This window comes from Zalophus californianus, chromosome 3 (genome assembly GCF_009762305.2).
Source record: "Zalophus californianus isolate mZalCal1 chromosome 3, mZalCal1.pri.v2, whole genome shotgun sequence".
NCBI classification, from domain to species: domain Eukaryota; kingdom Metazoa; phylum Chordata; class Mammalia; order Carnivora; family Otariidae; genus Zalophus; species Zalophus californianus.
The window spans coordinates 125,970,894-125,997,190 of NC_045597.1; the positions used below are offsets into that span (position 1 = coordinate 125,970,894).

General features: G+C 35.9%; 1 protein-coding gene across 1 annotated transcript; it reads right to left on the reverse strand.

Moving 5' to 3' along the window:
- Positions 1-24,367: 24,367 nt before the first annotated feature.
- On the reverse strand, positions 24,368-24,996 carry LOC113919987 (ras-related C3 botulinum toxin substrate 1-like). Its single transcript, XM_035726750.1, has one exon. It carries the CDS (start codon positions 24,969-24,971, stop codon positions 24,465-24,467), a length of 507 nt encoding a protein of 168 aa, XP_035582643.1. The 5' UTR covers positions 24,972-24,996; the 3' UTR covers positions 24,368-24,464.
- Between the last annotated feature and the right edge of the window lie 1,301 nt (positions 24,997-26,297).

A 26,297-nucleotide genomic window follows, 5' to 3' on the forward strand; every position in this document is an offset into this window, starting at 1 on the left:
GAAAAGGAAAACAGATTCTGTCACTCCTAAAAAAGATCTATGAGTACTGATTGAATATGTGTTCATTCATTCATTTATTCATCATTCTGCAAACATTTATAAATCAGCACTGATGCGTAGTAGTGTGATTGGTGCTGGGAATACAAAGATAAGTAAGATTATTTTTGCCTATTAGGAGCTCAAAATCTAGTCTATTGATGTTTGACACCAAAGTAAGCAAATATATTATCTTATGGTAAGTGAACTGACTCTGGAGAGATGAGGAGAAGTTCTTTAGATGAACTGGAAGATGGTGATCTAGGCAGAAGAAATGGTTTGTTTAAAGGCTCAAAAGCACAAAATTTTGTGGGCCTAGGAGAATGGCAAGCATTAATGTGGGGAATAAAGGGTTCATATCAGTGCCTGGTGGGAGCCTAGGCTGAAAATATAGGTTAGGTCTGATTGTGGAGGGCTTTAATATGTTATGTAGGACTAAGGACATTTTATACTTTCTGCAGGCAAATGAAGGTAATCTTTTAAACTATTCGAGTGAGCATTTAAAAATTATTTTTGTTACGTTTTTAACTATGTCCATATGTGCCCTTTTATATCTTTTTATATGTGTGGATATAAGACTTGCTGTTTTGTCTTCATCTCTCTTTCCCCTTCTACCTTTCCCTCTATGATCATCTGTGGCTAGAAGTGGGGGGGGGGGGAAGAGAAATGTTCACTTAAATATCTAGAGTTACTAGATAGAAATGTGTAAATGTAACAGATGCACAAGAGCAGCTCAGGATGAAGCTATTGTTTCAAATCTGTTCTCCCAGATAGTTCCATTTTCACTAGTTGTGAGTGTGAGTGTGTGTGTTTAAATATAATATCACCAGTTAATCCCAGTAGTCACCTCACATCCCTTCACCCCCTCACTGTCGTTCCAGCCTACTTAACGACAGTGGTTTTTTCATAGAATCTATTAGAATTGTACACTGATGGGGCTATCTTACTTTTAGGAAATGAAAAACCCATATTTTCTCCAAGAAATGAGAATGTATGATTCTAGCTCATTATGTTAAAATAGATAAAATATTCTTTATCATGCAGAGTGTCGCATTGATTTTTTATTGTTTTCTTCTTAACTATCTCCATTTACGGTCACTATCTCTTTATGTCTTCAGATATATTCTGTTAGTATCTATAAACTCTTTTCCTCTTTGGTAATAGTATATATTCAAGCCTTATGGTATTTCTAATGTATTGGTATATTTTTAAAAATCCCATATACAATAACACTTTATTTTTATGCTGTCTAAATCTTTTATTTAAAGACATCTGGTATGTTTGGCTCAGCGGACAAAATATGACAGTGCTGAAAAGTAGTATTAGCAATTCTTATGACTTCTTACATATTTTAAGATGTTTATGGCAGAAATTACATACTGTGGTGGATAGAGTAGCAGACTAAGAAAAATTTATCACTGATATGCAATTGTTTACTTATTTGTGATCTTGGGAAAACCAGTAGCTTTTTTTACAGTTCTGATATGTTAACCACAATTTTATATTATAAAAGAGGCAAAAATAGCCCCAAATACCTGCAATATAGGAATACTGAGATTTTAAACATAGTTCTGTTTTTTTTTTTTAAATATATTGGTACTGTTAATGTTTTCAAAGTGGCTCACCTGAATGCAATTTGTTGTAATGATTAAAGACATGCCCTTTATATGGCTAGTGATAACTTTTTGGTTTGAACTTCTATATGAATTATAAATGAAAATATAATATTGAGTTGTACTTCCACTTGTTATAGAAATGTTTTAGATATTCAAATCCTTAATTAATTAATTAATTAATTAGACAGAGGGAGAGCATACAAATGGGGAGCTGGAGCAGGAGGGGGAGAAGCAGACTCCCTGCAGAGCAGGGAGCCAGAGGTGGGGCTTGATCCCAGGACTCTGGGATCTTGACTTGAGCCAAAGGCAGACGCTTAACTGACTGAGCCACCCAGGAGCCCCTACATATTCAAATCTTTTAGATATTAAGATTGAATTAGTATTAAACTAAATTTGAAAAATTGTTACAAAATTTCAATTATGTTTTACTGCTTACAATTTTATTTCAAAGATATTAATTGACTAAATACTATCTCTGTAATGACACCGTGATAAGTAATGCTATTGTGTGAGACGTGTATAGGAAACAGTTTATAGTTTGGTATTTCAGCTTGTGTGTACTGTCCTCTGCTGGATGGAAAATGTCATCCTAGTTCAAATGAACAGCACCTTGCTGCCTTACTAATGATTTATTCTGCTTAAACTTTGAAAGTCTTTGTGTTAAATTTGCTGAGGATAGGATAAGAAACTCAGTCACAAGCCGATTCCCTCAGATATGAGTGATTCTGGGAAGTTCTTTGACTTTTGGAATAATTAATTTTATTACACATTTTTTAATCATCTGGGAAGTTGATTTAAAAGGGGGATTTAATTTAATTACTGTGGTATATCTATATTTATGTAGCTTTTATTGAAGTTGAATACCAAGATTCAGCCAACCCAGGGAACTAGACAGGCCATGATTATTGGAAGTTTTGTGTATAGTGACTGACATTGTGAATTTTGTGTATTTCTTTTTCAGACTGAAGTTATTTAAAAAATTGTGCATGCTTAGTAGAGGTGCATGAGAAGAAGAATGCTGGATTTTGATCTGATTCACAATACACATGCCAGATATATTTTGCTTTCCTGAAAAAGTTGTACTATCTTTACTCCTTCTCTAAATCTGTTGCCTTTCTAAGCATGATACCAAAGGCAAATACCCTGAAGAAAAGAGTGATAGATTTTACTACAAAAATTTAAAGCTTCTGTCTGCCAAAATCCACTATAAACAAGATTGAAAGGCAAGTGACAACTGGGAACAATGGCTGCAACACATATGGTGAACAAAGGGTGAAAATCCTTCTTATAAAGAGCTCTTGAAATATAGGAGCATGTAGTACATGCCAGGCCATCAACTCATCTGGGGGGCTGGGTACTGTTATCTTTATTTCACAGATGAAGAAATTAAGGCTTGGAGAGGTCTTACTGTTTGTGATGGATGAAGACTTCAAACCCAGTGGTCTGACCTCAGAGCCTGGGCTCCTAAACCACTGTAAGGCACTGCCCTCCATTCCTATAGATGGTCAGAGACATGAACAGGCAATTCACAAAGAAAGACATCCCATAGACAGTAAACATATAAAATTTACTTTTTTCAGAAATCAAATGAATGCAAATGAGAATAATGAGAAAACATTTTTGTCTATCAAACTGAGAGATGTAAAAATAGTGGTCATGTTTATTGGCAAGATACAGAAAACCAGACAATTGGTAAATCCTTTCTGTAGGAAAATTATCTACAAAGTCCATAAAACTTTGTGTGGTTTTAACATTGTAATTCAATTTTTAGCTTTTTATTCTGAGAAAATAATTTCATATATAAGAGATTTAGTTCAAGGATATCGACTCTTATAATAGCTAAAAACTGGAATCAGCCCACATGTCCAACAATAGAAAATTGGTACATCTATAAAATAGAAACCAGTAGTTGTTTAAGATGATATTTTAAAGGACTGTGCAATGACATTTTAATATATATACTGTATATTAAAAGAATAAATCATGTCATTAAATCATTAAGATTTCATTTAGAACCTGTAAATTTTTGCATTGATAAAAGACTGAAAAAGTTTACACCAAAATGCTAATGCGGATCATCTTATTAGTCCCATTAGTGGGACTATAATTCATGTATTTTTTTTAACTTTTAAAATTTTCTACAATAAATAGACATCTTAATTTTTTAGGAAGAAAAAGTTACCATGAAATTTTCTTTAAATTACCTCTTGTTGCATGTAAGATATTTCAAAGCATAGTCACAGATTTAGAAAAAGGAATTTTTGATCTCTCCATCCTTTTTAAATTTCTAATGAATAGTACCTATGGGTCATTATTTTGATTTTAAAAATGGATCGTTATTGGTAATGTTATTCCCAGATAAACTTGAATGATATAATTTTATTCATGATTTCTAGGTGAATTTTTCTTAGTCTCATTTGCTGACCAAATTTTTATTTTATTTTCTTTAACCTTTCCACATTTATATTTCGATTTCTATTATTTTTCTAATTATTTTCTACTTAAAAAATGCCTTTCTTATTTTTGTATTTTTTCTTTTGTAACACACTTTCAGTATTCATTCTTCAAATCTTTCTTTTTCCCAAACCAGTGAAAATTTTGCAAAATTGGTATGGAATTTGTTGTGAGAAATGGAAGATTGCCTGCTTGCTTATTTTATCTTATGTTATTTAACAGAATTAAGATTCTATAACTTAGTTCCCAATAACTGGTGTTTTAATTTCAGCATTTGTTTATAAACTTCCATCAGTGTTTTTATTTTCTGTTACTGTGGGACTTATTAGTTAGATCTTGTCCCTGAATGGCTGCGTTTTTTTTCCTTCTAAGCAAATGATCTCTCTCTCCTTTGCTTTCTGTAAGTCCATTTATATTTGGAGACATGGCACAGTACTAGATGATTCAAGCAGAGAAAGGAGAAAATAAGGTCTCTGGTGCTCATTCTCCACTTCCTCCAGATCAAAGTTCCAACAGGTATCTTGTATATGCTGAATTTTTCATCTTGCTCAGATGTATCGGGCAGTTTAAAGCAGGCAGGGGTTTAAGAATTGATGGCTTTAAATCCAGAGTAAATATTTTGAGGTTGCTATGATAGACTTGGTGGTTTGATTTGCTGCAATTCTGCTATTTGAACACTGAGTGGCACTAAAGCCTAGGTCACAGACAAAATATTGCTGATTCAAATTCTAAGATCCAGGGGTCTATTGATGGGTATGTCTTTGGGGAAGTGCAGAAAGGATCAGTAAAAGGTACTTTGAGCTTAAAAAGAAAGAAAAGAAAAGTTAGTTTGACAGTAAGTTAAGGAGCTGGAGGTTTAACCAAACTCTGTTGCTGTTATTTGTAAATTATTTGAAAACAAGTAAACTGCTATTAAAATACCAAAGATAATTAACCTTACTGCAACCTACTCTTGAAATATTTCCCCTTTTTCTTTGCAGAAAAGGGGGAATTCATACTTAGACGGTTTGCGGACAGAGTGCACCCATATGTATGTTGTTAAGCTCCTGTGCCCCTGTAGTTGGCAATACCCATAGTAAACCTTACTTTTAAACTGAAGCATCTGTAGAGACTATTTAGTTATATCTATAAATATGTGTTCATAAATTTGACTGAATTTAGGAAATAACTTTGTAATTCAAGTTTGGAAAAAAATAGAATTTGGTTATTTTGGAGGAGGAAGAAAGTCATTCTTTTCTTGCTTCTCTAAACTTTAAATTCTTCCTTTTTTTCTTCTGCTAATATTCCATTGGTATATATATACTCTTCCCTGAGTAAAGGCATATTCTTATATCTTATATTTTTTCTAGAAGCTATTGGGTTTTTAGCTATACCTATTTCCATTATTTTAAAATTGTTTTTCTCTTAAATTATTTTCTTTAGGATTGCAGCATATATCCTTAACTTTACAGTCTATTTAGAGTTAATATACTACTTCATTTAAAACATAAGAATTTGCAACCATGATATTCCATTTACCTGCTCTCTATCATTATTGCTACAGTTGTCTTTTATCTTTTATTGAATTAAAAGGAAAGAGTAGTCTTTATAATTCAGATATTTACTATTTCTAATGCTCTCAATTTTGTATCTGAGTTTCTTTCTGGCATCCTTTTTTTTTTTTTTTTTCAGCCTGAAGACTTTCCTTTATTATTTCTTATAGTCCAAGCATCTTGACAACAAACTTTCTTAGTTTTATTTGAAAATGTCTTCATTGTGCATTCATTCTTGAAGAATATTTTTTTCTGGGTATAGAATTTTGGGTTGACATTTTTTTCCTTTTAGAACTTTCCTGTATTGTTCTACTGTCTTCTGATCACTGTAATTTCTGATGAAAAGACAGTATCCATGTGAGTCCTTGTTCTCATGTAAGTACTTTGTCATTTTTTTTTTTTTAGCTGTTTTAAGACTCTTCTCTTTATATTTGGTTTTCAGAATTTTGACCATGATGTGCTTAGATTTATTTTGCTTGGAGTTTGCCAAATTACCGAAAGTATACATCTATATCTTTCACCATTTATGAGAGATTTTTGGCTATTATTTCTTCCAGTTTTTTCCCCTGCATATTCTTCCTCTTCTCTGGTGCTTGGATTCCAGTTACACATGTTAGTCTTTCTGATATTTTGCTACAGGGTCTGAGGCTCTGTTCATTGTTTTCATCTTTTTTTTTTTTTAAACTCACTGTTCATAAGATTGGATAACTTCCTTTTTTTTTGAAGATTTTATTGATTTGAGAGAGAGAATGAGATAGAGAGAGAGCATGAAAGGGGGGAGGGTCAGAGGGAGAAGCAGACTCCCTGCTGAGCAGGGAGCCTGATGAGGGACTCGATCCCGGGACTCCAGGATCATGACCTGAGCCGAAGGCAGTTGCTTAACCAGCTGAGCCACCCAGGTGCCCAACTTCCATTGTTTATCTGAAACTTCACTGACTCTTTGCACCATTATCACCATTGTGCTGTTAAGACCATTCAATTAACTTTTATTTCAGGAATTATAATTTTTGTTCTGTAATTTAGATTTTTTTTTTACAATTTCTATTTTTTAACTAAGATTCCCTATCTTTTCATTCATTGTGAGCATATTTCCAATTATTTCTTTGAGTAAAATAGCTACATCAAAATCTTTCTAACATCTCTGTCATCTTGGAGTTGGGCTCCATACATTGTTTATTTACTTGAGAATGGGTAATTTTTTCCCCAATTCTTCACTTGTTGAATAATTTCAAATTTCAAATAAATTTCTGGACATTGTGAATGTTACATTGTGGATCATTTCTATTACTACAAAAGTGCTGTTATTTTGGTTTTAGCAGGCAGTTTTCCTAGTTGGATTCAAAGTACTGTGTTTCCTGAGTGGCAGCTTCAAATCTCAGTTTAGTTTTTAAAATTCTTGATGGGCTGCTTTGTGTCTTTCTCATGCATGAAGATTCAGTGAACACTCAGAGATCTGGGCAGATTTTATAGAATCTGGGCCTCTCCCTCTCTATTTTTGGAGACTTACACTGTCTAGGGGGAGTAGTGGCCCTGAAATTTGTCCTCTGGTTCTCAAGGCCAGAAAGGTTGTGGGCTAAAAGCCCTACAAATGAAAAACTTCATTCTGTGCCATTCTCTTCTTCACGTTTTGATTTCCCTCCATAACCTTTTTTTGTTTACTCTCCAGTAACTTAAAATTTTTTAGTGTTTTTTTTTCCCAGAATTTACTGTTTTTCTCTGTGTGAGGACAATCCTAGTATGAATTTATTCTGCCATATGGGAGGCAGCAGTTTCATATCACTCTTGCCTCAGAAATCACCAGTGGTTCCATGTTAACTCCAGGAAAAAAAATCCTATCTCCTTATCCCGGTACTGTTGGATTTTCTTAGTCTCAGCATAACCTATTTTTTTGGCCACATAATCCTGCCTTCTCTCCCCAGTCTCATATCCATTTATTCATTCTGTGAATTAACTATAACAAAAAAGTTTCTTTGTGTCAGCCCAGCATGCCATATATTTTCAGTTCTCTTTTTCTTATAGCTTCCAATGTTATAAGACTGCTAATATCCCTTTCTATCTGCTCAAGTTCTCACTCAACCTTCAAGGACCAGCTAATATATCATTTATTCTGCAGTAGAAGTAGTTGCTCCCTCTTCTGTGCTTCGATTATAATTTGTTTATTGTAATATTTATAGAGCCAGTTAATTGTATATGTCTGTCTGTCCAGCTGGATTTTGTGCTACTTTAATCAAGAACTGTCTAATTTGCAGTTTTATGTAGATATGGTATGTAGCATAATAAATATTTTGAATTAAAAAAACAGTGAAATTTCCTTGAATATATATTGTATCTATTTTACTGTGTTCTGACTTACAGTTCTAATAATTGTACTGCAGCAAAAGAGTGTCTTGGTAAAAAGGCAAATACAAAAATGTTCATATGTATTAAACTCTTAAGTACATAGATAATATTCTTTTTTAATGTTTTATATAACTTAATGATATTGAGTTTTTTCAGGTATTTACTTATATTCTTTTTAATTTTTTATTGTGTTAAAATACACATAACATAAAATTTACCATCTTAATCATTTTTAGGTTTATGCTTCAGTAGTATGAAATATATTCACATTGCTGTGCAGTCATCACAATCATTCATCTCCATAATTCTTTTCATCTTGTAAAACTGAAGTCTATAATAATTTTTTTAAAGATTTATTTATTTATTCTTTAGAAAGAGAGAGAGTGGGGGGAGGGGTAGAGGGAGAAGGAGAATCTCAAGCAGATTCTGCACTGAGTGCAGAGCCTGACGTGGGGCTTGATCCCACGACCCTGAGATCATGACCAGAGCCTGAATTAAGAGTCAGACACTTAACCAACTGTGCCATGTAGGCGCCCCTGAAACTCTATACTTATTAAACAATAATTCCCCATTCTCCCCTTCCCTTCTCTTCTGGCAACCACCATTATACTTTCTATCTTTATAATTTTGACTAAGTACCTCATATAAATTGAATCATACAGTATTTGTCTTTTTGTGACTGGCTTATTTCACTTAATATAATGTCCTTAAGGTTTATCCATGTTGTAGCATATAGCAGAATTTCCTTCCTTATTAAGGCTGAATCATATTCTATCGTATGTATGTACCACATCTGTTGATGGACACTTGGGTTGCTTCCACAGTTTAGGCATTGTGAATAATGCTGCTATGAATGTGGGTATGCAAATATCTCCGAGTTTTGAGTATATACCCAGCAGTGGAATGCTGGGTCATATGGTAGTTCTATTTTTAATTTTTTGAGAAACTTGCATCCTGTTTTCCACAGTGGCTGTACCATTTTATATTCCCACTAACAGTGTGTAAATGTTCCAATTTCTTACATCCTTACCAACAGTTGTTTCCTGTGTTTTTGATAGACTGTCTTAATGGGTGTGAGGTGGTATCTCATTGTGGTTTTGATTTGCATTTCCCAAATGATTAGTGACGTTGAGCATCTTTTTTTCAGTTTTTTTTTTTCAGTTTTTATTTCAATTCTAGTTAGCTAACATACAGTGTAATATTAGTTTCAGGTGTACAAAGTAGTGATTCAACACTTACAACACCTGGTGCTCATCACAAGTGTACTCCTTAATCCCCATCACCTATTTCACCCATCTCCCCCCCCCCCCACTCCCCTTTGGTAACCATCAGTTTGTTAAGAGTCTGTTTCTTGGGGTGCCTGGGTAGCTCAGTTGTTTGATCGTCTGCCTTCAGCTTGGGTCATGATCCTGGGGTCCTAGGAGCCTGCTTCTCCCTCTGCTTGCTGCTCCCCCTGCTTGTGCTTGCTCTCTTTCTCTTCCTCTGACAAATAGATAAAATCTTTAAAAAAGTCTGCTTCTTGATTTGCCTCTCTCTCTTTTTTCCCCCGATGCTCATTTGTTTTGTTTCTTAAATACGACATATGAGTGAAATCATATGGTATTTGTCTTTCTCTGACTGACTTATTTCATGTAGTATAATACTCTTTAGCTCCATCCATGATATTACAAATCGTGAGGTTTCATTCTTTTTTATGGCTGAGTAATATTCCATTGTAGATCTATACCATGCCTTCTTTATCCCTTCATCAGTTGATGGACACTTGGGCTGTGTAGGTAATTTGTAGATAGTGCTGCTATAAACATCAGAGTGCAGGTATCCCTTTGAATTAGTATTTTTTTATTCTTTGGGTTAATACCTAGTAGAGCAATTGCTGGATCCTGGGGTAGTTCTATTTTTAACTTTTTGAGAAGCCTCTATGCTGTTTATAAACTGCTCGCTGGCTATTTGAATATCTTCTTTGGATAAATGCCTATTCAAGTCCTTCACCCGTTTTTGAGTTGGGTTTTTGTTGTTGTTATTGAGTTTTAGGGGTTCTGTATGTAATCTGAATATTGATCTCTTATCAGATACATGATTTGCAAATATATTCTCCCATTCTGTCTGCTACCTTTATATTCTCTGAATAATGTCTTTTGATATACACAATTTTAAAATTTTTATGAAGTTCAGTATGTCATTTTTTCTTTTGTTACCTGCGCCTTTGGTGTCATATCCAAAAATCATTGCTAAATCCGATATAATGAAGTTTTTGCCCATATTTACTTCTAAAAATTTTGTTGCTTTAGGTCTTACATTTAGATCTTTGATCCATTTTGAGTTGATTTCTGTATATGGTATTAAGGTAAGTGTCCAACTCCATTCTTTTGGTGTGTGGATATCCAGTTTTCCCAGCATCATTTGTTGAAAAGACTAATCTTTATTTACTTCCTTGAATAGTCTTGGCACCAATGACAAAAATCATTTGACTTTGTAAGTAAGGATTTATTTCTGGGCTCTCTTCTATTCTAATAGTCTATATATCTGTCTTTATGTTGATACCACACTGTTTTGATTATTATAGCTTTCTAGTAAGTTTTTTGAAAGCAGGAAGTGTGAGACCTCAAGTTTTGTTCTTCTTTTTCAGGATTGTTTTGGCTATACAGGGTCCCTTGATATTCCACATAAATTTTGGAATGGGTTTTTATGTTTCTGCAAAAAAATCATTGGAATTTTAATAGGGATTGCATTGAATCTGTAGATTGCTTTGGGTAATATTGAATTTTAACAATATTAAGTCTTCTGATCCATGAACATGGGATGTGTTTCCCGTTAATTATGTCTTTTCTAATTTTTTGCAGTGATGTTTTGTAGTTTTCGTTGTACACATCTCTCACCTCCTTGGTTAATTCCTAAATATTTTATTCATTTTGCTGTTATTGTAAATGGAATTGTTTTTGTAATTTCCTTTTCCGATTTTTTGTTTGTGTATAGAAATACATTTTTTTGGGCACATTGACTTTGTAGCCTGTTATTTTGTTGAATTCATTTATTAAATCTCTTTTTGTGAGTCTATAGAATTTTTTTTTTTTTACCCAAAAGATCATATTGTCTGTAAACAGAGCAAATTTTATTTCTTCCTTTCCAATTTGGATGTGTTTTATTTCTTTTTCTTGCCTAACTGCCCTCCTACTTTACTGAATCTGTTTGGTAGTATTTTGTTGGAGGTTTTTGCATCAATATTCATCAGGGACACTGGTCTGTAGTTTTCTTGTAATGTCTTTTTCTGGGTTTGGTAACAGGGCTATGCTGGCCTTATGAGTTAGGAAGTATTCCCTCCTCTTTAATATTTTGAAAAAGTTTAAGAAGGATTACTATTAGTTCTTTAGATGTTTGGTAGAATTTACCAGTGAAGCCATCAGGTTTCCCAATTTTGTTTATCATTTAAAAAAAATCTGGTTTTAGTTTTGTTGACTTTTTTTCTGTTGCCTTTCTGGTCTCTATTTCATTTATCTTTCCTCAGATCTTTGTTATTTTCTTCTTCTGCTAACCTTGGACTTATATTGTTCTTTTTTTCTCCTAATTCCTTGAGGTGTAAAATTAATTTATTTGAGATCTTCTTTCTTTATGTTGGTATTTATCACTGTAAATTGTCTTCTTAGAATGCTTTTGCTGCATCCCATAAGTTTTGGTAAGAAAAAAAGACCATAACCTTGCTAGAAAACTGGAAAGGAGCTATCACTGGGAGAGAACATTTGAGGATTTTTGGAAGTTAAAAAGCTAATGGGATCAGAAAAAGGGAGAGATCGAGCAGAGCAACCACAACCCATGTAGGTGTACCTGAGGGCTATTGATTAGATAACACCCTTAAAGAATTCTGACCCGAGGGGTGCCTGGGTGCCACAGGTGGTTAAGTGGTCCACAGTTGGTTTTGGTTCAGGTTGTTATCTCACAGTCATGAGATTGAGCCCCGTGTTGGACTCCATGCTCAGTAGGAGTCTGCTTGAGATTCTTTCTCCCTTTCCCTCTGCCCTCCTATTCATGTTCTTCTCTCTCAAATAAATAAGTAAATCTTAAAAAAAAAAAAAAAAGACTTCTAACCTCAGGGTTAACAATAGGAACAAAAGCTGGCTGTGGATAAGCCAGTGTTTCTTTTTTTTTTTTTTAACATTTTATTTATTTATTTGACCGAGAGAGAGAGAGAGATCACAAGTAGGCAGACAGGCAGGCAGAGGGAAAGGGAGAAGCAGGTTCCCTGCTCAGGAGAGAGAGCCTGATGTGGGACTTGATCCCAGGATGCTGGGATCATGACCTGAGCCTAAGGTAGTGTTTCATGATTCATTGTTTGTGCATAACAGCCAGTGCTCCATGTAGAATGTGCCCTCTTTAATACCCATCACCAGGCTAACCCATCCTCCCACCCCCCTCCCCTCTAGAACCCTCAGTTGTTTTTCAGAGTCCATCGTCTTTCATGGTTCATCTCCCCCTCTGATTCCCCCCCTCATTCTTCCCCTCCTGCTATCTTCTTCTTCTTTTTCTTTTTTTTAACATATATTGCATTATTTGTTTCAGAGGTACAGATCTATGATTCAACAGTCTTGCACAATTCACAGCGCTCACCATAGCACATACCCTCCCCAGTGTCTATCACTCAGCCACCCCATCCCTCCCACCCCCCCAACTCCAGCAACCCTCAGTTTGTTTCCTGAGATTAAGAATTCCTCATATCAGTGAGGTCATATGATACATGTCTTTCTCTGATTGACTTATTTCGCTCAGCATAACACCGTCCAGTTCCATCCATGTCATTGCAAAAGGCAAGATCTCATTCCTTTTGATGGATGCATAATATTCCATTGTGTGTGTGTGTGTGTGTGTGTGTGTGTGTGTGTGTGTGTGTCACATCTTCTTTATCCATTCGTCTGTCGATGGACATCTTGGGTCTTTCCAAAGTTTGGCTATTGTGGACATTGCTGCTATAAACATCGGGGTGCCCATACTCTTTCGGATCCCTACATTTGTATCTTTGGGGTAAATACCCAGTAGTGCAATTGCTGGATCGTATGGTAGCTCTATTTTCAACTTTTTGAGGAACCTCTGTACTGTTTTCCAGAGTGGCTGCACCAGCTTGCCTTCCCACCAACAGTGTAGGAGGGTTCCCCTTTCTCCGCATCCCCGCCAACATCTGTCGTTTCCTGACTTGTCAATTTTTGCCATTCTGACTGGTGTGAGGTGGTAACTCATTGAGGTTTTGATTTGGATTTCCCTGATCCCGAGCGATGTTGAGTACTTTTTCATGTGTCTGTTGGCCATTTGGATGTCTTCTTTGGAAAAATGTCTGTTCATGTCTTTTGCCCATTTCTTGATTGGATTATTTGTTCTTTGGGTGTTGAGTTTGATAAGTTCTTTATAGATTTTGAATACTAGCCCTTTATCTGATATGTCATTTGCAAATATCTTCTCCCATTCTGTCGGTTGTCTTTTGGTTTTGTTGACTGTTTCTTTTGTTGTGCAAAAGCTTTTTATCTTGATGAAGTCCCAATAGTTCATTTTTGCCCTTGCTTCCCTTGCCTTTGGTGATGTTTCTAGGAAGAAGTTGCTGCGGCTGAGGTCGAAGAGGTTGCTGCCTGTGTTCTCCTTTAGGATGTTGATGGACTCCTGTCTCACATTGAGGTCTTTCAACCATTTTGAGTCTATTTTTGTGTGTGGTGTAAGGAAATGGTCCAGTTTCATTCTTCTGCATGTGGCTGTCCAATTTTCCCAACACCATTTGTTGAAGAGACTGTCTTTTTTCCATTGGACATTCTTTCCTGCTTTGTCAAAGATTAGTTGACCATAGAGTTGAGGGTCGATTTCTGGGCTCTCTATTCTGTTCCATTGACCTATGTGTCTGTTTTTGTGCCAGTACCATACTGTCTTGATGATGACAACCAAGCCAGTATTTCTTGAGCTTTAATATACACTGGAGGATCTCAGGTCTTATCCTATAATTTGCATTTTAAGAATTTGCATTTCTAGTAAGCTCCCAGGTAATAATAATGAATGGCTGTGAAGCTATTATTATTTGCCAAGCAATACTCTAAGGGCTTTATTATTTAATTCTCAACAGTTAAATGAGGTAGCTACAATTTGTATCTCCCTTTTAAAATGTAGAAACATAAGTTTAAAGAGAATTACAGATTTGCCTAAGGCAGTAACTGGTTAAAGTAAACATTTAAATCCAAGCCTGAGCTCTTAGTCACTGTGCTAACTATAACATAGTTGGAATATAGCAGCAGTTCCCAAAGTGTGATCCTTGGACCAGCATCATTAGTATGCCTGGAAACATCTTAGAAAAGGTGGGGCCCAGCAATTTATAGCTCAATAAGATTTCCAAGTGATTCTGATGCACATTAAACAAAAGTTTGAGAATGACTGGAACATACAAGGATTTACTATATGAAAAAGAGGTGGTCATTTTACTTTATTTTTTATCTTATATTATTTTTTAAATTTAAATTCTAGTTAGTTGACATACAGTTCAATATTGGTTCAGAGTAGAGTTTACTGGTTCATCATTTACATATAACACCCAGTGCTTATCATAACAAGTGCCCTCCTTAATACCCATCACCCATCTAGCCCATCCCCATTCACTTTCTTCCATCAACCCTCCTTTTATTCTCTATAGTTAAGAGTCTCGGGTGCCTGGGTGGCTCAGTTGGTTAAGCGACTGCCTTTGGCTCAGGTCGTGATCCCGGAGTCCTGGGATTGAGTCCCACATCAGGCTTCTGGCTTGGTGGGAAGTCTCCTTCTCCCTCTGACCCTCTCCCCTCTCATGCTGTTTTTCTCTCTCTCTCAAATAAATAAATAAATAAAATCTTTAAAAAAAAAAGAGTCTCTTATGATTTGTTTCCCTCTGTCTCTCTTTTCTTCTCCCCCCACCAATGTTCATCTGTTTTGTTTCTTAAATTTCAGGTGGTTATTTTATTTATTTTTATTTTTTGAAAATTTTATTTATTTGAGAAAGAGAGAGTGAGCATGAGTTGGGGGGGAGCAAAGGGAGAGGGAGAAGCAGACTCCCAGCTGAGTGTGGAGTCCAATGTGGGACCCCAGGATTATGACGTGAGCCTAAGGCAGATGCTTAACCCACTGAGCCACCCAGCACTGCACCCTTCTGCCCCTGCCCCCCTGCTGAGGTGGTCATTTTAAATAGGAGAGAGGGGTATTCACTACATGATAATGAGTCAACTGGCTAGACATTTTCTTTCTTGAAAGTTCTTTATGTTCTAAACATTTTAATGTTTTCCAGTTTTACTGAGATATAATTGACATACAACATTGTGTAAGTTTAAGGTGTATAATGTGATGATTTGATACATGTATATATTGCAAAATGATCACCACAATAGGGTTAGTTAACACTTCCATCACCTTACATAATTTTTTTGTAGTGAGAACATTTAAGATTTACTCTCCTGAATGTATAGAATTGTTGAATCACTATATTGTACATCTGAAACTAATATAACACTGTATTTTAACTGTAGTGGAATTAAAATTAAAAAAGGGTTTACTCTCTTGAACGTTTACTAGCAGCGTTTGAGTATATAGTACAGTATAGTTTCCATGCTGTACATTAAATCTTCAGAATTTATTAATCTTATAACTGGAAGTTTGTGCCCTTTCACCAATAATCACTCCATTTCCCTCCTCCCGCAGCTCCTGGAAACCACCATTCTATTCTCTGTTTCTATGAGTTCAACTTTTTTAGATTCTACATATAAGTGAAATCATATAGTATTTGTCTTTCTCTTTCTGACTTATTACACTTAGCATAATGCCCTCAAACTCCATCTATGTGCTTGCAAATAGCAGCATTTCCTTCTTTTTTTATAACTGAATAATATTCCATTGTATATATATTCCACATTTTCTTTATCTACTCATTCATCGATAGTTAGGTTGTTTCTGTCTCTTGGTTATTGTGAATTATGCTGCAGTGAACATGTGGGTGCAGCTATCTCTTCGAGTTAGTGACTTTGCTAAGATAAGATATATACCTGGAAGATATATACAAAGGTTAAGATATATACCCAGAAGTGGGATTGCTAGATCATCTGGTAGTTCTATTTTTAGTTTTTGAGGACACTCCCTAGTGTTGTGTTGTGTTTTGTTTTGTTTATACATAATGGCAGCAAAGTGTTTTCTGGAAGAACTTGTGATGTTATCATATTAATTCTTTTTTAAATGTTTGGTAGAATTCACCAGTGAAGCTATCTGGATCTGGGCTTTTCTTTGTGGGAAAATTTTAAATAACTAATTTAATCTGTTTTGTTTTTGATCTATTCAGATTTTCTATTTCTTCTGATTTTAATTTTGGTAGTTTTTGTCTTTCTTGAAATATATCTATTTAATGTAAGTTATCTAATATGTTGGCATATTATACCAACATAATATTCATAATATTTCCTTATAAGTGGCTTTAAATTTCTGTGAAGTCAGTCATGAGTTCCATATCTGTAACTAAAATGATTACTTGTTCCTCTACCTTTTTAAAGTATGGAATATAGTTATAATAATTGTTTTGCTTTATCTACTAGTTCTATTTATCTGTCTTATTTCTGGGTCTGTTTTTCTTGATTGATTTTTAATCCTTCTTATGGGCTGTATCTTCCTGCTTTCTTGCATGTCTGACGATTTTTTATTAGTTGCTAAATTTGTGAATTTTATTTACCTTGTTGGCTGCTGGATATTCTTTTATTCCTGTAAATATTCTAGAATTTTTTTTTCCCAGGGACACATTTAAGTTACTTGGAAACAGTTTGGTCCTTCCAGGCTTTCGTTTTAAGGAACAGAGCAGCGTTTTAACTAGGGCTAATTTTGCCCTACACCTGAAGCAATATACTTCTGAGTACTCTATCCAATGCCCTATAAATTATGAAGTTTTCTGTCTGATGGGAAAATGTGGTATTCCTGTCTCTGTTTGACTTCTGAGGATTATTCCTCTACTCTTTTCAAGTGTTTTTTTTTTTTTTCTTCCCACTTGCTTCAGGTAGTTTCTTCACACACTGTGCTAATCCTTATCCAGCTGAAGATCAGAAGTCTCCCTCTCTGCGTATCTCTTTCCTCTTTGGTATCTGGCTTGTCAACCCTAACTACCTAGACCTGTCTTGACTCCCAACTTCGTCTCTTCAACTTAAGGAGACCATCAAGCTCCGGATCCTCCATTTCCTGTGCTACAGGGCTTCCTCTGGGCATTCAGAGGACTCATTTTGTTTCCCTCTCTCCAGGATCCCCGTCTTGCATTGCCTAAAGTCAAATGTCTGAAAACTATGGTTTCACATATTTTGTCCAAATTTAATGTAGTTCCATGCAGAAGAGTAAATATGATAACTATTATTCCATAAAGGCTGCAAGTGGAAGTGGAGCTTATATTTTAGTAGGGGAAACAGCTAATAAATTAATAAGAAGATGATTATGGTAAATTCAGATTTAGGTTCTTTAGAAGGACTGTTCAAAGAAAATCTCTGAGGGTGGATTTTAGCTTGAGACCTGAGTAATGAGAAGGACCAAGCCACTCAAAGATCTGAGGGAAGAGAATTCTGGCCTAGGGTAAAAATCTGGCTAGTGAAAATGCTCTGAAACTGTAACAGATGATTTGACTTAACCCTACCTTTTTAAACTCATAATTTGCAATTGCCTTGTCACTCTCTTGTTCAGTCAATCTGAGCTCTTTTCAATCCCCTATCACACTGTTGCTTTCCTTTCCTACTCATGCCATCCCCTCAACTTAAAATGCCATGTTCTTCTATTTCTACCTTTGGAAATCTCATTTTCTTGCTAGTTAAGGCCAGTTACAATCTTCTTTACAGAGCCTTCTCTGATAATCTTGTTAGTTAGGAATGATTTTTTTTTCCTCTGAATTTCTGTAACACATTTTTTGGAGGTACCAGGATCCTAAACCCTAAATAGGTACCAATCTTGGTACTTATAATAGTTTTTTTTTTTTTTTTTTGTATTTTGTTTTCTCTTGCATCCTTAGTGCCTAGAACAGATCCTGGCATAGAGTAGAAAATTAAATGTTTGTTGGGTGAATGGTTATATTACACCTGTGTATATGTCTTTCTTGGAAACAGGACATTTTGATATAGTCAGTTTGAAGTATGTATATTGTAAAAATACTTTTTAGAATTTAAGTAATTACACAACAAGACTGACTTTTATCCATCCTGAACCTACCCTGTGGTTTGCTTCCATCTATTTCCTGACCCCTAACCAATCCTTCACCTTGCTTCTTAAACACTATTTCAAAATTATGTTTTGCTAGGTTCAGCAATGGGGTAAACATGTCTGTTGTACATATTCCTTGGTTGTTTTAAAGTCTTATTTTAAAATTTCATTTAATAACATTTATTCCATTCTACTTTAAAAGCTTCTCAAGCATAATCAATATGCATTAATTATTTTATCTCCCAGATAATTCAGCGCTTTGGTACACAAAATGTTTGCAGACCAGCAACATTGGCATCACTGGGGAGCTTGGAACAGTGCAGATTCTTGGACCCCACTTCGGACCTACTGAACCAGAATTTGCCTTTTAACAAGATTCCCAAGTTATTCATTTGCACAGAACACTGGTGTAGTGTTTTTTATGTTTATGTTTTTGTTTTTTCCCACATAGTTGTCACACTAAGGTATTTGTTGAGTGAATAAAAAGCTTCCAGGTCAAGTATGAAGTGTACTACCAGTCCTTTATTAACAAATTATATTGAATAGACACCTAATGTTATGTAAGATTAGCCCATTTGCCTAGGTAAAGTAGTTCTGCAAACTTAACCCATCAGTGGTCAAATCTTCTGAATATATTTCATAAATATTACAGTAAATGTCAAGATATCAGCATAGGGTGTGTTTAGTGAAGGGACACTGGTTTTAGAATTTTAAGAGACAGAAACCTAGTTTAAACTATCTTTGGGAAAAAAAGGGTTTTTGGCTTTAGTAATCAAACCACAAGAAGTGCTGGGCTAGGCCTAGATCTCAGGGATAATTATGATTTGTCACTCATTACATCTCACCTTGGTTATTTTTTTATGATTTAGAGTCATTCTCCCTGAGGTTTTTTCTTTTGGTGGGAGATATGGTCTCCGTCAGCCCTAGAGCCTCATATTTCCTCCACAAGAGATGCATGCAGACTAGGTCTGTCTCATATCAAGTTTAAGAATCCAGGGGTAGCATACTGACACTGATCAGCTCATATTAGGTCAGATGGCCACCCCTGGACCAATAAACTCTGGTCAAAGGGTTAAATAAAACATTTCCCAGATGAAGGGGAAGAGTACTTTTCATGATAGGCAAAACAAAACATTTCCAACGTAATACTCAAAAACATGACTATAAAAATCCATCCTATAGATAGGGTAGTTAAATTTTTTCCATACTCGTTTCTTTTACACAATTCATGTCTGGGCCTACTAAAGGAATTTTTATGTTTTTCTAGTTAGTCTTGGTGGCACCTTATGCCCTCTAACAGTTGCTCATACTCCAAATGATTTTATTCTAGGGAATGTATGGATTAATAAAGACAGTATTGTAGTTCTCCAAGATATTTTCCCCCATATCAATTTGTTTCCATGTGGCATCATATTGTGAGGCAAGCTCAATCTCCACCGAAGAGAAATCTATAGGAATCCTGGACCCAGGCTCCTAAACTCTTTTTCATGCCCAGTCTAAGGAGTGCCCCAGGGTGACAAAAAGAATCATCTGTTTCTTTTAGGGGAGTGCTTGCCTCCACCCATGGGTATGGTCTAGTTTCTACTCAGACAAGAAAATAAAAATATGGAACAGTATATTTCTAAAAGTCTCTTATTTAGTCATAAATGATATCAATATGATATGTGGGAGACATTAATATTTATGTAGGAAATCTTTCTCTTGTTCTAGAAGGGCATAGTCAGGCCAAGGATTAATCCAGTTTATATTATTTAAACAGTCACACCAGCATTCATATTTTGGTGATGTCACAGATTTCTTCATGGTTTTCTCAAAATAAAGGTTGTCTTACTTTTAGGAACACTAACTGCTAGAAGCTCCTAGTGGTTCTAAAACAAACAAAGCCAAACTAAGTTTTTCTTCAGCTGGTATCCCTATGAAATTAGTAATAATATTTTGTCTGGTTAGTCAATATAGATAACATATGTAGTCTTTTAAAGCATTCTATATATGTGGTTAGAGTTAGAATTAGGTGTGGTGGTTGTTTATCACACAAGAGTTTTGTTAGTTAAGTCTTATTATGTAAGATCCTAACTCTGATATATTGTCTAATATAGGGTTAAGGTGCTGTTCACTCATTTATTCATTTAACTAATTATTGCATGCTTTCAGTCATTCACTTGTCCACTCAGAAATATTTATTGAATTCTTATTATGTGTCCAGCACCAAAATAGACCTTGGGAAAACAACAGGGAACAAGACACACTTAGTCCATACTGTTATGGAACAGAGACTCTAGTGGAATCTTTTGAATGAATCCCCAAATCAGTACCTTTTTTCACTCTTTTCAAAACAAAACAAAACAAAAAAAAACTTCCATGCTCTTCTGAAGAGAGCCACATTGTTGTTATCCCTGATGTCCTGACCTGACTTTGGAAATTATAGTTTACTTCAATGATTCATTCATTCATTCAGCTGAATGGTATTTTTTTGCTTCCTGTCTCCAGCAGATCTATGTCTACCAGACAACAGGAATTAAAATTTCATGGTGAGAGAACTGATACTATGATACACTTTAAAAATATTTGTGTTCTTCTTATGTAATCAGGGATTTTAATAAAGGGAATAACCCTTATTTATTGCTGATCAAACCACTAGGCTCTCTTCCCAGGGACTGTTCTACCACACTTTTTGATAAAAAAGATTTGTTGCCTATTTTATATATCTTGTTGCAGATAATTTGAGGCATTATTGTTACACTGTTTTAATTTGACTAGAATGGCTCCAATACCTTCATTATTTTACTAATTTGCTGCTCACAGGGAAGGAAGCAAAACAAAAACCAAAAAACAAAAAAGCCACAAATGAGATATGGTGAAATGCTTTGAAAAGACAAGATATTTATTTTCACTTTTCTGGTCTAGTTTGCAAGGTAAATAATAACGGATTTCTTTTGCTGAGCCTACTTCTCCCTCCTTCATTCCTTGCCTTCCTTTTCCAATCTTCAGGAGTATTACTTACTGTCTATACTTGCAATTTTTCTCCCCCTATTGTTTCTTAAATTTCTTCCTACCACTCCATGAACAACAGCTCTTGTGAAAGTCCCCAATAACTTCTTCGTTGCTAAATACAAGTGAGATTTTCAGTCTTCATCCGTAATGAAAATGCTGTGGTACTTGTTCAGGCTGCACACCTTGGCTGCATCCCCGACTTCTCTTTTTCTCTTTCATCCACATTCCATTCTTCAGCGAATACTGTTGGCTCTACCTTCAGAAACACATCTAGACTCCACCATTTTTCATCTGGTTCAAGCTATTATTATCTTATGCAAAAACTTCTTATCTGGTTTCTCTGCTTCCTGCCCTGCTTATCGTCTATCTATTCTTTGCCCCTGTTCTCTTTGTCTGGAAAACTGACTTGCCCAAATAGCTTCATGGTCCAGTATGTCACTTCCATCAGGTCCTTATTCAAATGTCACCTTCTCAGTGAGGTCTTCTCTGGACACCACTAAGTAACATTGGAAATCCAGACACTCATTCTCCTTACCAGCTTTCCCCTACTTCATTGCATTTATCATCTTACATACTATGTTTTCCTCATATACTTAGTTATTCTTTGTCTTCCTTTTTCCCCTTCCATCAACCAGCATTTTTGAATGTTTTATTTCCCTGCTATATCCCCAGTTCATAGGGCATTGAATATTAAGAATCTGGCTTATAAAAGTACCCAGTTATTTGTGGAAAAGGAATAAATTTTGTTGTTAACTAGGATAATTTTCCATTGGGTCAGTGATAGTCTGAAAAGGCTTGTATTCTATAGACATAGTTTACTGAAAGGGAGAATATTATACTTTCATATTCAACGGTAATTTTAAAATAAAAACTATTCATTGTATTGAATGAATTAATAAAACTCATTCATGAGTATTAATTCTACAAGCATTCTTTACTGGTTTGTGTGATTTTAACTTACTTGGCTTTGAAGAGTACAAGGTTCATTTTTAGATCATTTTTTTAATTCGAGTATAGTTGACATACAATGTTACATTAGTTTCAACTGTACAACTTAGGGATTTGACAAATTTACAGATTATGCTATGTTCATTACAAGTGTAGCTACCATCTGTCTTGTTATAGATCTTTCTTTTTATTAATGTGAGAAGTGTTCTGGGGTCACACAGTGCAGATCAACCTCCTGATCTTATAAACATTTTGGCAGGCATCAAAGTAAGTAGAACATTGACATCTTGGGGTATGATAACTACTCACTTGCTAAACCAGTTTCTCCTCAGCTTTTCCTCATTATTCTCATTGTCTCATGTGTGGAATATTGCATTATTATTATTATTATTATTATTATTATTATTATTTTGAGGGTAAGCATCCCGGTCTTTGTGATTGCCCTTTCCTCTGGTCCAAAAAACATCATTATGTTTCCTGAGGAAGCTCTGGAATCCTTATTCTCTCTAAAGTAGAAAGGAAATATTAATAAAAGAAGGGCTTCTGGACAATTTAAGTAAATGAGGTCCTTAAAGTTAAAAAGTAGGCTACTAGATTCACGTGTAGGACTCTGCAGTTGTGGTACACAGTGCCGCCAGACGGATGCCGAAGGACAAGGATCTTTCAGAACCCATTTTTGGTCACAACTTTTTTCCTGGGACTAACACTGTTCATGAGTCCCACTAGCTCTTAAGCAAGAGTCAAAATTGTACATGAACATAGAAATCATTAATAACTTTTCCATTATATGTGGGTGGTATTTGTGTGTCAGTGAAGAAATATTTTAGTATATATGTAACTCCATAGGGTCTTCTGGGATGATACAGTTTTGTAGGGGAACTGAAATGGACAAATGTTCTATCACAGATTTATACAAATAAAAACAATAATTTTAAGAATAGATTGAATATGAGGACCCTTCTGAAGGGTTGGAAAATGGTTTGATTTATTGGAAAAAAAGTTTCTAGAGTTATAAACTGGGACTCAGCAATAGTTTGAAACAAATATTTAGGATAATGAGTGGTTCAGAAAAACATCCAGAAGACTTGTAGATGTTGGTGTTTACTCAGCCATGCATTCATTGAATTTTTCTAACTCCACATAACCTTTTAAAAAAAACATAATCCGAGCAGCTGGGTGGCTCAGTCATTAAGTGTCTGCCTTCGGCTCAGGTCATGGTCCCAGGGTCCCGGGATTGAGCCCCGCATCGGGCTCCCTGCTCAGCGGGAAGCCTGCTTCTCCCTCTCCCACTCCCCCTGCTTGTGTTCCCTCTCTCGCTGTCTGTCTCTCTGTCAAATAAATAATAAAATCTTAAAAAAAAAAATCCATACTCAGACTTTTTCCTGGTCCCAAACCCATATTTCCAACTCTTTTTTTTAAAATTTTATTTGAAGGTTCCAACTCTTTTCTTACCATTTGCCTTTACACAACCTCCAACGACCTCAAACTCAATGGAATAATGATAACATACATTATTTGAGAAATTACCATTTATTTGCCAGTACTCTAAGTGCTTCATTTGTGTTAGCTGATTTAATCTTCAGAACAATTCTTTTTTTTACCTTAGTACCTCAGCTTTATAGATGAGGACTGAGACTTCAGGAGTTTAAGGAACTCTCTCAAGGTCACACAGATATTAAATGACACTCTTGTGTACAAAGCCTATGTTCTTAACCACTGTTACTAGTTTCAAAATAGTGTTCCTTAGGTGTTCTTTCAAACTACTCCATTTACTGTTTTCCATATGTTATTGAATGTTATCACAGCCAGATTCCTAGACCTGTTTCTCTTCTTCATTCCCTGCATCTGAATAGTTATATCTATTTCTTCCTTTTGCATATCTCTTGGAACTGTTTCCTTTTATCTATTATTACTGCAGCTATCAAAGTTTAGGTTCTTATCTCTTATCAGCTTACTAACTGGTCTCTCTGCCACAAGTATTGCCCCAACATCTTCCATGTTACAGCTTAAGTGATTTTTCTAACTGGTTGTATTGTCACATTGCTTTTCTGCTCAAGATCCTTAGATAACTTCCTGTCATTTGTGGTATAATGTCCAATCTCTTGTGTATGGCAAACAAGACCATTTGTAATCCACTGTTTGTCTTTTTTTTTTTTTGGTTCAAAATGGTTTTATGGAAAAACTAATCTGTAACAAAAACTTGGCATCTAGTGCGAAGGCTCCACCATTTTTGAGCAAAGCGTACAAAGGTTCCGAGAGGGATGGGGCGGGGGCGGGCCCGGACATTTACAACAGCAGGCATTTTCTCTTCCTCTTCTTGACGGGAGGGGGGCAGAGAACCGCTCGGATCGCTTCATCAAACACTGTCATTGAGGCCTCGCTGCGTGAGTGCCGAGCACTCCAGGTATTTTACCGCACCGATCTCCTTAGCCATGGCTAGACCCTGCGGGTAGGTGATGGGTGTCAGCTTCTTTTCCTTCAGCTTCTCGATCGTGTCTTTGTCGTCCCTGAGATCAAGTTTAGTCCCCACCAAGATGATGGGGGTGTTGGGACAGTGGTGTCGCACTTTGGGGTACCACTTTGCTTGAACATTTTCAAATGATGCAGGACTCACAAGAGAAAAGCAAATTAAGAATACATCTGTTTGCGGATAGGATAAGGGACGTAATCGGTCATAATCTTCTTGTCCAGCTGTATCCCATAAGCCCAGATTCACCGGTTTTCCATCTACCATAACATTGGCAGAGTAGTCAAAGACAGTGGGGATGTACTCTCCAGGAAGTGCATTGGTTGTGTAACTGATCAGTAGGCAAGTTTTACCTACAGCTCCGTCTCCCACCACCACACACATGATGGCCTGCATCTGGGCCGCTCGCTGGGCCGCGGCGGCGGCCAGGCGCCGACGCGAGAAACAGCGAACTCGAGGCGCGGCAGACGGCAGGGCGCGCGGCTGCGGACGGCAGGGCGCGGGGTGCCGGGGCCGCTGTCCACGCCGCCTAGCCCTCCGCGGACGGGAAGCCGGAGCCCAGAAGCGGCCACCACCCAAAGCTGAGGGAATACTGCCAATCCACTGTTTGTCTTCACGTACATCCTTCTTTCCTGCCGCTTCCTTTTATACATTCCATATTTCAGCCATATGGGACTGCTAAGAGTTCTTGTACACATACTATTTCTTCTATCTGGAATACTTTTACTCTATTCTCTCCTAGAGCCCATTTCATACCTTTAATATAGTGGTCATCATATGGGATGCTAAATGAATGTCTTTCCCCATTTCCAAGTACACTGTAAGCTTTCTGAGAGTTTGATTTATGTTTTATTTATATTCTTTATATCTCACCTATCTTTATATAGTCTTATTTACTTAGCACATAATGTATTTTATAATTTATTATAGTACATAATGTACCTACTGTCTCATAAGCTCTGAGTCAATCAACAAATGGATAGATGGTTGGATACACAAACACCATATCAGTAGATTTACATTTGGTTTCGCAACTGAGGTAACACTCTTTAAAGACTGAGTAGTTGAGGAAAGTAGGAGAGATGGCTGTCTGATTGGATTGGTTAACACAGCAGCATGAAGTTGGAAGAGTTTCCTTTTTGATGTTTGGAGATTGTGGCATATTTAGAAACCCCAGAAATTATTTTTAGTGATAACATGCAAAATGGTTTGGATACTGAGGCTTGGAGTGTTGACTGATTTGCTTAAGCTTTTTCAGTCAGGTAGTTGCCAGGCTTGAATTTGAGTCAGAGTCTTCAGTTTTACCTATTTTCATATTCTGCAGGTGCAGAATATACTATATTTAGTCCAACCCTCTTATTTAACCAATAAAGAAAGTAAAGAAAGTACTAGGGCAGTAATCTGTCCATGATTGCAGAGCTACTTAGGGACAGAGATTTCCATTCTCATACTTTCTCCACTGTAAGAAGCAGTGTGGTGTAGTGGTCAAGAAGCTCAGTAAACCAGCCTTCTTGGACTTAAATCTCAGCCCTGCCATTTACCAGCTCTGTGGTTTGGGAAAATTCAGTAATCTTATCTGTAATATAACAATGTAACAAATTAGAGATCAGTTATAGCATGATACAAAAAGTAAGTGCTTTGGAGACAGATAGCTTGGGTTGCATTTCTTTCTTTTTTAAAAAATAGATTTTATTTATTTATTTATTTATTTATTTATTTATT